We start from the raw sequence: 16616 nt of genomic DNA, 5'->3' as shown, positions 1-16616 counted from the left end.
CTCGTGCGTTTGCGTTGTGTGAGAGCATCTGCTTAATGGCGGTGATGTAAATGGAAGTGATGTCAGTGCAATTTAAATGAGCAGCGATGCTGAAAGCGTGTGATGGCATCGCGGTGCGAGGGTTGTACACGTGTGCGTTCCCCCTTCCAGGAGAACCTGTGGCTGGACAGCGTCTCCCTCCTGATCAAGGACTCCTTCGAGGGGGAGCTGCTGATGATCGACAACCTCTCCGGATCGGTCTTCCACCACTACTCCTCCCCGCCCGTCTGCAAAGACTGCAAGCACCACCCACAGGAGGTGGGCCTCCTCGCCAGTGACCTCACAATGACGATAATAATAATAATAATAATAATAATAATAATAATAATAATAGTAATAATAATAATAATAATAATATAATAATATAATATATGTAACTTTATTCAGGTATACTATATATATATATATATATATATATATATATATATATAATCACTGTCATTACCCAAATTTTATCATTTATCATTAACTGATTTTTAAGGCATCTTAAGATGATAGATGATAGATTTTCAAATGTATGACATACCCTTGTGGCTATCTGCTTTGCATAATGTGCTTATCAGCATTCATACTGCAGTCTTAGATATGATATCAAGTAAGCATAACGTAGGAGGTTGAGGGGAAAGAAATCAAAAGACAAAAATAGTGTTTTTTTAACTGAACTGGAATTGCTTATGTGTCCCTGGTGATCAAAATGCTATCCACAGCACAGTAGTGCAGAACAGTCAGTATTCAGTAAAGCTAAAGCTTACAAACCTTATGTTTGTAAGTAGGCTGTGTCTGGCACAAAGGCTAATGTCCAAAATCCCTGTCAGTAAAGCTGGGTCTTGACAATAGTGCCCACTGCATTCAGAAGCTTTCCATAATCTGCATGCAGATACACAAACACGTCCACACACACTGATGCACACACCCACACACACACACACACACACATACAGACTCATGCACACACACACACACACACACACAGACACGCACACACACACACACACACATACAGACTCATGCACACACACACACACACACACACACAAGGTCGCAAAATGCTTACACAGTTGCTGTATCTGTCCCAGGGGGCTCTGTCCATCACTGTGATGGAGTGAAACAGGCCAGAGAGTCCATGTGTCCAGTTAATAATATCACTGTGAAGCTCCTTACCTGTCAGACTTCCTCTCCACCTTTCAGCCGATGCTGTCAACTCATCAATCACTCCCCCTGATTTACCATCTCTGATTTATTAAACTTTAGCTCTCCCTCTCTCTCTCTCCCTCCCTCCCTCCCTCTATATCTCTCTCTATCTCGTTCCGGCAGATCCGATTGGCTGAGGTGGAGCAGGCGTCCCTGAGGTCCGAGCAGCTCTCGGACAAGTCCTCGTCTCCGGCACTTCCTGATGACCTCAGCCTGGACGACCACAGTGTTTACCAGCTGCTGATGAGGGAGGGCAAGGTAGGCTGCCTGAGGCCTGGAGTCACTCTATTGCCCCTCTTCCCAGCCCTAATCTCCACGCTGATCCCTGTCTCTGTCGTTAAGCACTTAATTCACTTACCCTGTGTGCTTAATTGCTCTCTGGCTGAGCCTGAATGGCCATGAACTCCCATGAAAGTAAAACTGTGTGCGGAGATAAATCCCAGCAGTCCCAGTCACATGATCAGCCCAAGTGTGGCTTGCAGAACCTTAGAATTAAAGCATATCTGGATTCTGGCATGTTTACCCTAAGCCATGGTTCTGTTCTGTGTGAAGCAAGGAAGCAGAGGGCATGGATAAACACTGTTACCCAGACGTGCATTATTTGGTAAAACAAATGTTTTAATTAGTAAAATCAAGAGTGAAGAGATGGATGGATTATAAGAATGCCTGGGACTTAAAATATGTTATACATGTAAATTCATTGATGTTGAATCTTGTCCTATTAGGAAACATGAGAAAAGAACTGCATTTCTGTTTCCTGAGCCCCGCCCTTCTCTAGTGATTGGCTGATCCCACGCTGTGCCATGTTTCTACAGGACGAGAGAGGAAGCAGCGACTCCCACAGCTTGGAGGAGGGAGAGGGAAGCCAGCCCCACAGCCCTGGAGCAGAGGGGTGTCCCCAAGACCAAAACCAGCAGCCAGAGCACAGCCCCACCCGTAGCACAGGTCACCCTCCCCCCTCCCCCCCCGCAACAAATAAAACCCTCAGGTCTCATGTTGGGAGGAAATTCTGCAGTTTAGTTTCATATGGGATGTAAAAGAGTAGTGAAGATTTTAATCACTTATTTTAATCTATTTTAATCAGTCATTAATATGCAAAACACGCTCTTGTGTTAATCTATGTCAACCATTAAAAAACAGAAATTATTAATTAACACTATAAAAATCTGGTAAAAAAAGGCACTTTAGACTATTTGGATTATTGGCATAATAACTGATACACAGCCTGCTTGGCTGTTTGACTTACTGACAAAAGGGTGACATTCCCATCTCTGCCTGTAGGTGGCACTCTCAGAGGCGCTAACAGCGCTGGGGGCAGGGACGCGGACGGGTCGTCGTCTCTTTTCCACCTCCCCGCAGAGTTCTTCCACCCCGTCGCTGCAGCCCCGCCCGCCGCCCCCAGGAGGGCGGGGTCCTCCCGGGTTCGAGGCTCCAGGCTCACCTCCCCTGCTTCCTGGGCGTCGCTCCGGTCCCCCGGGGCCAACAGCAGAGTGCTGGGCACACAGGTGGGGGCCTGTGTCATTTGAACAGCTCAGGGCTGTTTCGGGGAATATTAGTGCAGTCTCGGTTCCCTTTCCACTGACCCGGGCAGTTTTTATGAGGCATTTAGGATGTTTCAGAGGCTTAGAGGAGTTTCTGATGACTTGTCGGCTTTACAGTGGCTGTTATTGGGGCTTTCAGGGGTTTGTGGTCTAAAAGCGAGAAAATGCACTTCCAAAGGAATTCTAAAGTAGCTTGCACTTGCAGTGACAACATAAATATCAGCTTTTGTACCACGCGGGCACTTCATTACATGTGTGCAGCAGTCTCAGGCTATATGGGCCACAGGAAATAATAAAATTCAGTGTAATTTTCGAGGAATAATTGGATTATATATGTATCTGAAGGCATACCATTGCTGTTTTAATTGAAGCGTTTTTTGCGTTAAACCACAAACCTCCAAATGCCCCGATTCCAGCAACTGCGAAGCTGGCAGTAAGTAATGCACTCGAAATGAATCATAAATTAATGTCATAAACCGCTGATAGTGAACTATTCAGTCATTCAGGGTGAGATAAATGGTGCAGTGCGTAGGGTAGCCGATTCTCTGCTTTCCATGTAAAGTGGGGAATATATATGTAAGGAAGACAGCTGTCCTTAAAAAATAATAATAAAAAATTATATTCATCATTTCACAAAGGTCCAAAAGCAATTTCCACAACCGTTATGAGAAATGCCACCAAATGGGAATATCTACAAGCACCAGAGTAGTAAAGTTGAACTGTGTAAAGTTGAAAGCTGATCTGACTCTGCTACCTCATGAGTGAGATATAAAGCACACAAACACTTGACACAAAACTCAGTTCTGATCAATATTACACCGAAAGGAATAGCAGATTAAATCAAAACCCGGTAACAACAGCAAGAAGGAAGGTACTGTAACCACGGCTGTGGCTGTGAAGCTTGACTTCAGAGGCTACTGTGAACAAGAGCTTGAGATCTAGCAGGGGGCGTCTTTATCTCTCACCTCTCCGGAGGAATAAACCGTCTCTCCCCTGTGCGTCTCTCCTCAGTACCCGTCGCACAGCGACTCGTCCCTGGCCACGGGGAGCTCGGAGGGCAGCCTGCAGACCACGCTGGAGGAGGGCCTGAGCTTCAGCGTGTCCCCGCCGCGAGGCTCCGACCTGCCCCTCCCGCTGATCTGCCCTCTCCAGGAGGAGCCCGTGCTCGGGCCCCTCGCGCACCCCTTAGCCAACCCCCCGGCCGTCTTCAACCTCCAGGCCACCAGGGGGCACCAAAGGAGCCAGAGCAGCTGCGGTGGCAGCATGAGCCCCGGCTGCAACAGGCAAGACTCTATGGATCCTTCCGACGAGGATCTGGGCATAGGGGTGGGAGGATGCGGGTCCAGCCAAGCGGGCAACAGCGAACATTTGTCAGAGACTTTGAGTAGCCCGTCGCTGACGTCGCTGCTTTCTCCCTGCTCTCTGGCGCCCCAGCTGGTGAAAAAATGCAACAGCACCGGTAGCCTGAATCAAGCGAGCCTGACGGCGAGGGGGAGGGAAGTGCGTCAGATCTGTGGCGCAGACCCCCAGAGCTACCTCTCAAACCCCTGGATGGAGGAGAAGGGGCACAGAGGAGGGGGCACGGGGGTGACTGAATTAAAAATGAAAAGTACAAGCCAGTCGGCGGTGGCGGCCGCGAGAAAAAACAGATGAAACATTCCCTCCCCGCTCCCCACCACGTCATTACCGCCGCTCTCCAATGGCCCCCTCTTCTTCCCTCTCCTGGATCGGAGAGCCGCCCGACACACGACGTTCCGCAAACTCCCCTCTCTCTTCTGTTTGTGACGCATTCCTAATTTGCATATCCCCCAAGTGAAGTTAGCTGGGAGATCTTTGTTTTTTTTTTTCTCGAAAGGGGATTACAGTGGACGGTAAAAGGGAGGAAGCGGCAGAGGTCGAAAGGCACATTGTCACACCTGCGGGATGCTTGTGCCTCTGGATATGAGCGTGCCGCTCAAACAGGCCCGCGCAAATTTAACAGCGGAGGTCAGAAAGGGAAAACAGAAAAGCCAGAGGAGGAACACAAATGCACAACGAGGACATGGAGATCTTTGTCAGTGGTTTTGATTAACGAGGGTTCATAAAGCAAAAAATGAATTCATTTTAAAAGTCAACAATTGAACAGCGATTCTTTAACAGAGCCTATGTATAATGGCAGTGGTTCAGGGATTTATTTAATGCAGAAGCAGACACTTTTTTCCCAAAGAGACTTAACGGACAGACGACCAGCAGAGACCTGCAGACAGCATCAGCAAGGTCCATTAGGCAAGGCTCTCTGGTGTCTGGCTGTGGGAGAGAGACCCTGTTCGGCGGATACTATGCTTAAGGTAGCAAAATGAAATGCACTTTTTCAGCTGAAAAATGTAACCCACCCTCTTTCTTACCCTCTTTCCCAATGAGAATAAAAGGAGCACGGGGGAAATTCAAGCTGAGAGTGGTACAAATGCTGACAGAGTGCGTGTCAGCGAGAAAGGACTGAAAATGCATCGCATATGGCGGTGCAAGGAACACGGGCTTCTCTCTGAGCAGTGCCAGTTACTGGGACCCCAGTCAGATCTGGAGCAGGAAGAGACTGAGGCTGCAGAGGGCGGAGCTGAGGCTGAAGAGGGCGGAGCTGAGGACTCCCAGCTGAGCTCTAGATCCAATCCAATCCCAGTGTGAGGTGGAACAGGCAGGTGGGGAGGAGGGGGGAGGGGTGTTTACGGACCAGTTGCAATAGAAACATATGGCTTGACACGTTTTACAAGAACGAGTACTCCCCTGCATCAGCATTACCACACAGTTTGCGCTGGAGAGGGATTTCAAGGCACAGGTACAGGAAGTTGCTTTTTTTTCTAAAGCAGGTCTTGTCTATGGGAATTAATAAGGATACAGAGGTGTACGGATGCGGAGGTGTACCGGATTAAATTTTTTTTGTAAATTGTTTTTAAAAGAGAATGGAAAGTGGAAAGAGAGGGGGAAAGAATATCATCTGTATGTGGTTTACTAACTTATTTTTGCAAGTTGCTTCCAGTTTTATAACATGAAAAAATTTTATAAGATGGGGTTAAGCGGGATCAATCAAGCAAAAAAAAAAGAACAAAAACAAAACAAAAACAACAAAAAAATGGAAGTGTTGGGTGCAACGATAAATGGCTTCCCTGAGTACCTGCAACTGCAGATTAAGGTTCCTCTTGGAGTTTAAAATCAACAGGAAGTTAACAAGGAGCAGGAAATAGCCAAAGCAATTCAGCACAAGAAGGCATTCATATCACAAAGACTTTTCTAGGCTGTGGGAAATTTGGATTTTTGTTTATTTATTTTTTTGTTTTGTTTAGTTTAGTTTTTTGCATCATATGCTAAACTAAGATAGATGATGACTCCAGAAGCTTTCATCTGAGTGTCTAACAGCAAAGTGGCACTTTTTGGATATTCCTTCACCAGCCAATGATTATCACTTCATTGGTGTGTTGTAGCATGGATGTTGATGTGTCGTTTTATTTTTATTTGTTTGATTCTTTTCTTAGTACAACAGCATTTCCTGCATTCATTTCCTGTGTATCTGTACTGACCCATAATTAGAGGTAAAAAAATATATTGTATTATTGGTCTAACTGAGAATATGTTGAACCCCCTTGTATGCCACTCAAGCCAAAATCAAATTATTTTTAAATGTTATTCTGTGGTAGAGTAGAGCGTCCCTTGTAACTGTTTCAAATTCAGATGATGCACAGACTTAAGACCAACCTGTTCACAAGCTGCATTAGTAATGCAACCAGCTGAAATTGGTTCATCTTCAGAAACTGGTGGAAGTTGGCAAATGGTAATCAGCTTCTGTGTGTCATTAAAACTGAACCCTCCAGAAAAAGTAGTCTATTAATTGAAGTAATAGCTGTCTTCTTGTCCTGGTAGTGGTGTTTAGACGAATAGAATTTTTAAAAAAGGTTTGGCCTAAATGAGCTAAGATGATCTGGAAGGGTCTGTTTTAATTTGCGGGGAAAAAAATTTATCCATTGGTAATGGACTTGATTTAAAATTGGCAGCTAAGAAGAACCAGTGGGCACGTTTGTGTACCCTGTGTACATTATGTTAAAATCGTTGACATTTCCCTCATTTTGAAGCACCCTTCTTCGTAATATTTAGGTATATTCTTCCTGGTCTCCAGAACTGACAGTTAATTAACTCAACCAATCAAATAGTTCAATAACCAGGGCTGTCATTGGTCCTAACTATACAAGTAAGAGATCTCTGATAGAACTCAGGGCCATGGGATTCAAATGTGGGAGTCAAATTAGGTTGTTTCTACAGGATTGGAACCGAGGAACTCCTGAATTGTATGCCTTTATATATTTGAAATATTTTTGGTAGAATTTTGAACTGTGACCTGCAGAGATTTTTGAATGATTGGTTTTGAGATATAACCCCATCTCTGTGCTATAGTGTGTGATCCTGACCTGTTCGTATCTTCTACACTGAATTGCATGTTTGCTGTGTTCCTTGATGCTACTGACATGCATTTTGTTTTTAAATAGAAGGGTCAAACAGATTTTTTTAAATCATTTTGTTGTGGTTAAAAACTCTTAGAATGGTGTTTGTTTTTTTTTTGTTTGTTTGTTTTTTCTGGCCTAAGCGTCTTCCTTGTGTTTTGCGGCTATCAAAGAGGGGCAGTTTTGACTTGAAGCATGTTTGCACGATAGGGCTGCCCCCAAAACCGCTTCAGAAATTCATCAAAACATAAAAAAGCACCGATTCTGGCGGAGACTCAATTAGCGACCTGAAGCTGAATCTGATATGAGAACGATAACAGAAAAAAACTCCCTGGTAGCCCTTTGTTCTAAGATGCAATTAACAAATAAAAAGGTGATTTCATTTTGACTATTAATCAACTGAAACATGCCCACTTACATAAAGGTATACAGGATCTATATAATTTAACCAATGTGAAATTTCAGTCTCTGACCATCTGAATTACCACATCTAAACTGAACTCAAACGTTAAATAGCTAAACACAATTCAAACATAAAACCCCCAAAAGGTCAACCTTAATTAATCATGAGTTCACACACACACACACACACACACACACACACACGTGTGTGTGTTCTTAACCTACTGTGAAATTTTGTTACATTGTACTTTGCTGCAGTTGTGAAATGAGCATGTGCGTATGTGCAGAATGCACAGTGCAAATATAAGATAAGATGTGACCAGAGAATACCTGGGATGGTAGCAAGATTCGAGTAAAAGAGAGGTACTGAGGACAGTGTCAGTGAGAGTGGTACAGCGGTCAGTGGTACTTAATTGCTGGTAAACGAAAACCTGAAAACAATCCTCAGCATGTTCAGCTCTGTGACTCTTAAAATCCCACAGCCTTACTGCCCTCTGCCCTTCCTGACCCAGCGGGTAATGCCCAATGCAAAAGTTAATGTTCCATTACCAGTTAGCACTCTTCCACCCCTATCAGCAGTGCTGCCAGCTAATAAAAAATATTTCCAGCCCAATGGTTTGATTGATGATGGCTTTACACCCATCTTGTGCATAATGCATTTTAATAGTAGCCCGAAAAAAACAGCTACCCACAACATTTTTTGTTCTGGTTTTTTTTTTTTTTTTTTAACCAACGGGTTCATCTTTGAAGTTGCCCAGTTTGGTGAGAAAACCATGGACATGGCAACCCTGCCCATCAGCCGCATGCTGCGTTCCCAGACCTGGCCCTGTATTGGTCGGTTGCCATGGTCGTCGAGGAGATGTGTAAACGAGCTGCGCGGGGGCTTGGCTGTCATGTTGCCACCACGCTGATCCCGGATCTGGTAGCGGTGTTAAGAAGTGGCCGTGGCGGCGGTCGTTTGCATCTCTGTTTGCCGACCTTACGCATGCTCCCGTTGCCATGTCAACAAATGAAATTACATTTCTGATTAATAATTTATACAGACCAGCACTACCATTAATGTAGCACAGAGGGAAACCAGCAGGTGGAAAGTGAAAATCTGCCATCACGTCTGTAATTCTCCTCTGGGGTTTAGGGCTTGGAGCAAAGCCGCATTTGTGTGCATGCTTGCAAACGCCCTCAGGCCGATAGCTGAACCCCTGTCTGGTAAAAAAAAAGCTAGCTGCCTAACTTTTACCTCAAGTTACGCGATACGATCAAAACTGTTCTTCTCCAGCACCTTACGTTTGAAGTTGTGGGCGCACTTTTCCTGCTTTGTTCTACGTGATTTAGATCAAGGCGGCGCGTCTGGGCTCTGAGATTAACACGATTTCAGTTCAGGTTCTTGTCTCTTCGCCGCTTATCCATTGCGAACAGAGAGATCCCTAGCGGCGTTTCGGGAGCCAAGGAGGAATTTGGGACACGGGTACGTGCCGTGCCGCTGGAAGGGGCTTGCCATCGGAAATCAGGAGAATCGCATTTACCTCATTAGACCGTGTTTGGAGCACGCCCCCCTCCACGACACGTTAGAACCGGCAGTTCCTGCAAGACCGAGCGCACCGATGGTACTTCATCAGAAAAGCGAGATAAAACGGCCTTTCTCGGCTGTGCTTAAGTAATGCGAAGGAAAATTAGGCTCGTGCTCTTTCCGTCAAGCTCCAAAGAAAGCCCGGTTTGCCTGAAAGAGAAGGCAAAACACACACTCCTCCCAAAACATTTTACCTTACAGCGCTGAGGCCGATGCATAATTCATACAGAAGGAAGTACACTTACCGTTACGCTGCAATGGAAAGCATTCATTTGAACCACCTGTCTGGGCTGTTTATTGTTTTGACCCTGCAGGGGCCGGCATTCGACTTCATTAGGTTGGTTCTGATGTAGACCTCTGTACGGTCAAATGGCTAACCCGACCAGACATGCGGCGTTGACAAATCTGTTTTCTTTTGGAAAATAATAGTGAGTCTAGAGAAATCTTTTGTTTGTATAAAGAACAGAGAAACGGTCCTGTAACTACAAGGTTGTGGGTTCTGTCCTCAAGTGAGGCACTGCCTTGAGCAAGGTACTTTATAAATCATGTCTGCTTCCCTGAATTTCTAGCTGTCAGAACAAGAATTGAACAAATCGTTTTTTTTTTTGGGGTTTTTTTTTAAGTCCTTCTCTCAAATTCGTAAAACTAATTAAAGGTACTTTTAGGGGCACCGGTGTAGCATAATAGTTTGGGGACTAGGCTTTCATTCCCTAACCTGTATAAGTCACCCTGGTTATGTCTGTTAAATGTAACACGTAACATTTATTGACCTTTGTACTTTACACTTTAAGACATTCTGGAGGGCACCTGCTCGTATGTTCTCAATTAAATAGAATCCAAAAGCATGGGTGGTGGGATCCTTCTGCAGCAGAGATGATCAATCTTTTAATTAGAATACAGACACCAGGTGAGCTACAACAGGGTGATGATAGGCTGAAAAAAAAGACCTTTATAGGGGCATAACCCCGCCCCCTTTTCCATCTTCGGTCCTTGATTCATCCACAGAACATTTACCTTGCAGTAAACAGGTGTCATAATTAGCATAGCACTGCTCTCTCTCTCTCTCTCTCCTCCTGTCTCCTGGTTTCCTGCTTTCCTGCCCCCTCTGCTTTCAGGCTCAAGTTCAATTGAATGTGCAGCATGAATGGTTTTTTTTTTTTTTTTTTTTTTTCCATTAATCAGTTGCCGGTAGCCTGCATGTTCAAAGCAGGTGTGTGGGGAGGGCACAAAGGTGTTGATTTGAAATCCCAGGCCCGTTTCCTTTGAAGGCCGCCAGTTGGTCAGGCAGTTAATCACACCTGCAAATCCCCTGTAAAACCCTGTGCACTTTGCACCTGGAGCCCGGCTTAGACAGGCCTCTCGCAGGCGAAGCGTAATGTATGCAAAGCTATTCCTGTCAGCGTGCGAGGCTGGTCCAAGGCGGTCGGAGCGTTTCTAGCCAACCTCCTGAATTGCACTTAAAGCTTAAAATGCAGGCAGTGGGGAAGGGTGTTGGAAAAGAACAAGGCCAGTGCTGACGCAGTGAGCTGATTGGAGGGAAATTATACAGTTCCAGAATCGAATACTTAAATCAGATGCCTCTTTTATTCCTTTGAGCGTGGCACATACCCCGAACTGCATCTGGCAAAAATGCGAGCTGCCATATTGTATGAATTAGCACGTGCTGCGTAAACACAGTAATAATTACCGCCAAATAAGTTAGAGAGTTTGGACCAAATTGCAGTGCTGTAGATGTGGCGCACAGATCCTAGATCCCTTCAATTTCTGAAAAATGTCCCCTCTTTTCATTCAGAAAAATGAGTTTTGCTGCGGGACAAAACGGCGCGTTAAGAGATGGCAGCTGAGCCGCCCCCGCCCCGCTTGCAGATTAATTAATTGAAAAGAGAAACCGCCGGTCAAAATGTGATTGTGCCGAGGATTCAGTAATAGATTGTTGAAATGTTAGAGAATCCTGGTTCTGTTTCCCTCTGTGAGGAAGTCCGCAGACCCGAGCTCTCTTCTCCCCAATCAGCAAACGGACCCCTGTGTGACAGCGGGCTGAGAGGTGATTGGTGTAATTCGGAGCAACGCGTTGCTGTCGTTTCGTCCACGGAGAGCCGCGCCTCTCCGTCACAATCCGGTGTGTCTGTTTTAATTCGCGAAAACAATCGCCGTCCCTCCGGCTCTGAACACGCTCCGGTGAAAATTGTGAAATTGTCAAGGCCGTTCACCACCACTACTCCGTGTCTGATTTGACGGTAATGATTTGTCTGGCTGGTACAATCTGTCCGTTCTCTCGCCTTTATCGTGTTTTTTTTCCGAACCCTTCATAAGTTTTGGTATCAGTCTAGGGCACATTTCGCAAAGGTAAGCTAGCATTAATTGAACTGGCATGCGTATGTTAATTTATCTGGTCTCGTTTTGGTCTACAATTATTATGTTCCTACACCACTTCCTCCCATTATTTTTCCAGGGTGATATTTGAATTAAAAATGGTTGCTATTATTACTTGTAATTATAAAGTCGTTAAGATGTAATGAATTTTAATAAACAAGTTGTCATAACATAAACATATTAGTTATAATTTGCTTTGTAACTGTCAGTATCTGACTATGGTGTTCTGAACCAATTTATAAGTGTCATAGACAGAAGACAGATTCATCAGACAGTTCTGAAGATTTTCACCAGAGTAAACCAAAGTTTACTGTAGTTTCTTCTGGAATTCAAGGGATTTTAACAGACTTTACTAATTTCTTAATTTCTTTTTTATTTTGCCATTACACCCTTAATTATCACAGCCAAATCAGAGCTGAAGTATCCCCTGCACGTATGGGGGTGTATGTATTACTCTTCTGTTTTTATAATCACAGAGCTAATAAATTCCCAAAATTTGCTCCCCTGCTCCCCCTCCCCCCTACCCCCTCCCCAACCCCCACCCTGTCAATTAATTTCCTGCTGTCTCCACAGGTCCCCTTCCCTTTAAAAAACAATCTAACCAACACAAATTTCACCTAAGGCGTATTCAGATTTCAATAATAAAATAGAATTTATGCACCACAAGGATAAGAATCAGATTAGCATAAGCTTGTTCCAATGAGGCTCATTACCATATTTATTCAGAAAAAAAAAAGTTCCACGGAAACTGGGTAATATACTTGTTGTCTGGTCTTGCCTGCTTCATCAACGCGATAGGCCTCTCACACAGGTCTGTACCGAGGCCCGAAAGTAAATTACTGCAGTGCTGAGGACTTGATGATAGCGGATGATTAGAAACGTGTCCCACGGAAAATAGAAGGCGGGTCTTTCTTGAATGGACAGAGCCAAATGCGCAGATATGATTGTGGATGTGCAGCGTATTCATTTCTCTCCTGGGCGGGGGGAGAGAGTGCAATGGGGAAGTTTTCAGGGGTCTTGTCCCTGGATACGGCCCAACGGGGGTCAGCAATATTGGTAAGGTTTATGTGTAACAATGCCCCGGCCCCCCCCCCCCCCCCCCCCTCCTCCCCAGCTTTGGTTCCCTGATAGTCATGGGCAGCCCTGCCCTGCCCCTGTTTGCACATGGAGTGGAGCGTGTGTGTGTGTGCGCGTGTGAGTATTAATTTTTTTACAATAAACATTCAAGGGTAGTTCTCAAATAGTCCTCAGGCCCCTCCTTTAAATCAAAGGAAACATAATTCTGAGTGTGAACTGGAAAATAAGAAGCTGTTTGTCCCTGGTGAAAATGTGCATCCACCATGTCTTATTGAGCTAAATACCAGCGTGAACTGAAAACACGACACTCTTTCCAGGCAATCTCAATTTAAAATAGCAGCACACTTCAAAGCAAAAGCTAAGCGTAACATTCATTTGCATGGTTGGGTTGTTTCACAGCATGTGTAATGTGAATGCCACATTTTTAGTGTAATAAATAATTGAATCTGAATGTCTGAGCTTTGGAAAGCCTTTGTGTGTATTATATTATAATGAAAGATAAATTAGACACGATCAGTCTTTTTCAGTTCCCAATTTGTACGTTGATTTGTGCAGAACGTGACCATGGCATGCTTAGATAAGACGTAGGGAATAAGGAATTGATCTTTGTTGTATAGTAGCTACTGTTATGTAAACTGCATTTGGTTGTCTTTGCATGGCTACACGTTTTAACCGTGTGTGCTGTCGCTGTTATCCAACATTGATCTGGTGTCAAACCAGCAGACTAAGACTGCACTGCATTCATACTAAACCTGCACATTAATTCTGCTTCTTGTTCGTCGATATTGATTCCGTCTAAACCCTGACAGTGGCCTCCACCTAATCCTCGCCATAAGCCCCAATACAACCACAGTGCCTGACTGCGAATCTAATACGGGCTTTCATAACCATAACAGATCTTCCAAAGTGGTTGAGACTGAAAGAAAACCTATCGTCCCCCGAATTCTCGTCGGAATTAACTACAGACGCGCGTCCTCTGTGGAGAAAACATCATCCGAGCGAAACGGAAGGTTTCCGCGTGTGTAGATGTATGTTTTTTTATTTTTATTTTTTTTATTTTTTTACGTGTGGCTAGCAGTCTGGTGCTAAATGTCTGCTGTGGCCGAGGGGATGGGTTTTTGGGACCAACTGTGACATTTGTATCCCTGTGGATTTGCATACCATCGCGCAAAAAAAAAAAAAAAAAAACAGCCAGTCGTCTGCTGTTTCCGAGTGCATCACCTTAATAAAAATCCCATCTGTATTTCAATTATAATGCAAAGTGCTGACACTGAAAGGGAATTAGCTCAGGGTGGCTGCGCTACGGTTGACATCAGCTCGAATGTGTCCATCTAGATGCGGAGGAGTTTTAATTCATTTTCCGAGCGTGCAGCCAGTTGTAATTACCCTGCAGGTAGAGCGCATTATTTGGAGAAATATGACTGAGCTGCCGTGGCTTATTTGTTCCAGTTTGAACCAGTGCACACATCCATCACACGCTAAAGTGAAATGAAAAAAAGGAAAAAATCACGATTCTGAGCCAGAATCTAGAAACCGTTTTTTCATTTTTTTTTTTCTTTTTTTTTGGTCAGCGCCGGATAACGAGAAGTAAAACTGTCATTTGGCTGGGTTGCATATTTATCTGGCCAATGTAAGGTGTAAGGTTAAAGCTACAAAGGCGGGGGAAGGGGGGGATAGTGTTTTCAGCATTTTAGTATTGAAGAATAGTCAACGGGATTTACTCAACCAGGTTTTTTGGAGAGCGGCAACGACTCTCAACAGTTTGAAGCACATCTTTAATTGAAACATCTATTGATCTTTCCTTGACCTTGCATAAGGCCTTTATCTTGGGCTACTTCATGAATGTACATGGAATCTCTGTACCCATTTTCCCAACAGTGACAAGGTTTGAGAAGAAACTTATACTGTTAAAAACTTCAAACCTTTATTTTGCAGTCATATATGATCTTATAAAAGGTATCCAATAACAACTGATCTATAATATTGTTATATTCCCATGACAGAATGAAAACTTAAAATCAACATAATTTTGCTGATTACATTACATTATAATCCTAAACAGAAATTCATAACTGCTACAAACTTCCCAATATAAAAAATCTTTAAGAAGTCATTCAATAGGTTATTAAGTTTGCTAGAGTTGTTGGACATCTATTACACTCATGGATTACTATGCACACACATACTATGCACACAGGGTATTATATATATATATATATATACTGATTTTGATTGATTGGATAGCTACAAATCCCCTGCATCCCCTTCCCAGTTTAGTTTGTACACTGTGGATGTGTTCTCATTAAAAACCAAATGTGTTCTTTGGTTATGCAAATGGCCACATACTGGAATGTTGGTTCACTCCGAGTCTAAATCCTGTGTTTAAATAAGATCTTCAGCTGTGGTTCTGGTGCTGGTAGGCTACTGTATGGCATAAATCGTGCTGAATCGGGGTCAGCTGGTGCTGCCCTGGTTCCAGTTCTACGGCAGCAATGGGAGATAAAAATCCCCCTTGGTAAATTCCCGTAGAGTCCATTGTCCTGGCCTTCACACAGACCAGTGTTTCTCTCTCAAACCCATCCTCAACAGACCCGGCAATTCGTCTCCCCAGTCCACCTATATATTTGCCAGTGCACAGATTACCACGGTGTTATATATATATATATATATATATATATATATATATATATATATATATATATATATATATATGGGTATAAGCACATCTTGTGGTGCGGACTTGTTTTTCCCGTCACCTTTGCTTTGGCTGAACGGCGGGCCGGAGTATCGAGTCAGGATGTGGCTGTCATGGAGATTGATTAGGGCCTCCTTTGTTTGCGCGGGCCGTATCCATGGCGGGTCGCCGGGCGTGTTCAGACGGGCCTCGCCGATGAGCTGCGTAGCGGGGCTGTTTGCACATGCGTGTCACACAGACTCGGAGGGTAAATACGTGCGTGGGGGCGAGCGCGTTCAAATCAGTCTCGCCCGTTGCCCCTGTCGGCGGCTGCTTTGATGCCGGTGGGGTTGGACGCAGGAAGGGGGAGGACTGCAGGCAGGAAGAGGCGGGGCAGGGGACCATTAGACAAAGCAGGAGGGAGTCACTAAAACAGATAATAAAGTCTGTTAAAAAGATTTCAAGTGACATTTAATGGTCTGATAATGTGTTGTTGGCTACAACGTTTATGCCCCCCAAAAGTACAATTAATAATGCAGCCACATGAGCCCGTTAATCCTGCTGCTACGGTTTTGGTTTATTGTAGTAACTGGACAGATGTTTGGGTGGTCTTTTTACCTTTCTTAACTTCCACACTATTGTTAGGACAGATAAAATGACAGGCTTCTACTGAAGTTTTTAAGACTGTTCTTTCAATTGAGCTTATGCTTTATAGGGGTTTATAACTGCCAGGCAGGGTCAAATGAAAGAGCAGAATGATAGGATTCATGTGTTTTTTAGCACCTGTGTTGCCAGGGATAAAAAACTGTAATAGACTGTGGGCATTGTAGTACACTAATCCCTTTTGCTTTAGGGTTTTGGGAACCTTTGGGCCTTGGGAGTAGTTATAGCTCATATTAATTCCTAGTCCCAGCCACAGTTCAACGTAGAGTAACGTGAGACTTATGTCATATTATAAGGTAAAATGTTCACTCTGCTCTAACAGTTTTTAATATGAGTGCAAAATGGGATACAGGTCACTCTTTTAGAGTAAAATGTACTCTGTCAGAGCTGATTTAACATTAATCATTGAGGTGTGCCCTCCCTGCATTCTCTGTGAAACCCTTCTTCCACATGCAGCCTGCTGCATTGTCTGCAGTACTGGAGTTATTTAACTCATTACTGTGACCTTTTAAAGGAAAGCTGTTTATTTTTGCATTTGTATAATTCATATATTTTATTACAGTTTTACTCGTTTTTAGAAGGCTTCTTTTCCTGAGTAAGACGGGTCTACAGTGTTCCCTTCC

General features: G+C 44.1%; 1 protein-coding gene across 2 annotated transcripts in view; it reads left to right on the top strand.

The window, feature by feature from the left end:
* LOC135243392 (voltage-dependent T-type calcium channel subunit alpha-1I-like) overlaps positions 1–16616 on the top strand; it is a 191283-nt gene that overhangs the window by 161431 nt on the left and 13236 nt on the right. The window contains exons 33-37 of one of the 2 annotated variants that reach the window (XR_010326624.1): positions 151–297; positions 1354–1488; positions 2046–2175; positions 2512–2735; positions 3783–5583. Coding sequence is in view for 1 of the 2 variants with exons in the window: in XM_064315181.1 (XP_064171251.1) it covers positions 151–297; positions 1354–1488; positions 2046–2175; positions 2512–2735; positions 3783–4424 (1278 nt within the window). In the remaining variant the exon portion in view is untranslated. Of the gene's footprint in view, positions 1–150; positions 298–1353; positions 1489–2045; positions 2176–2511; positions 2736–3782; positions 9811–16616 lie in introns of those variants that run through there. The other variant, XM_064315181.1, reaches the window with a different exon arrangement.

This window comes from Anguilla rostrata, chromosome 17 (assembly GCF_018555375.3).
Source record: "Anguilla rostrata isolate EN2019 chromosome 17, ASM1855537v3, whole genome shotgun sequence".
Classification (NCBI taxonomy): Eukaryota; Metazoa; Chordata; class Actinopteri; order Anguilliformes; family Anguillidae; genus Anguilla; species Anguilla rostrata.
The sequence above is the reverse complement of the archived record's forward strand: the minus strand, read 5'-3'. Positions and strand labels throughout refer to the sequence as shown.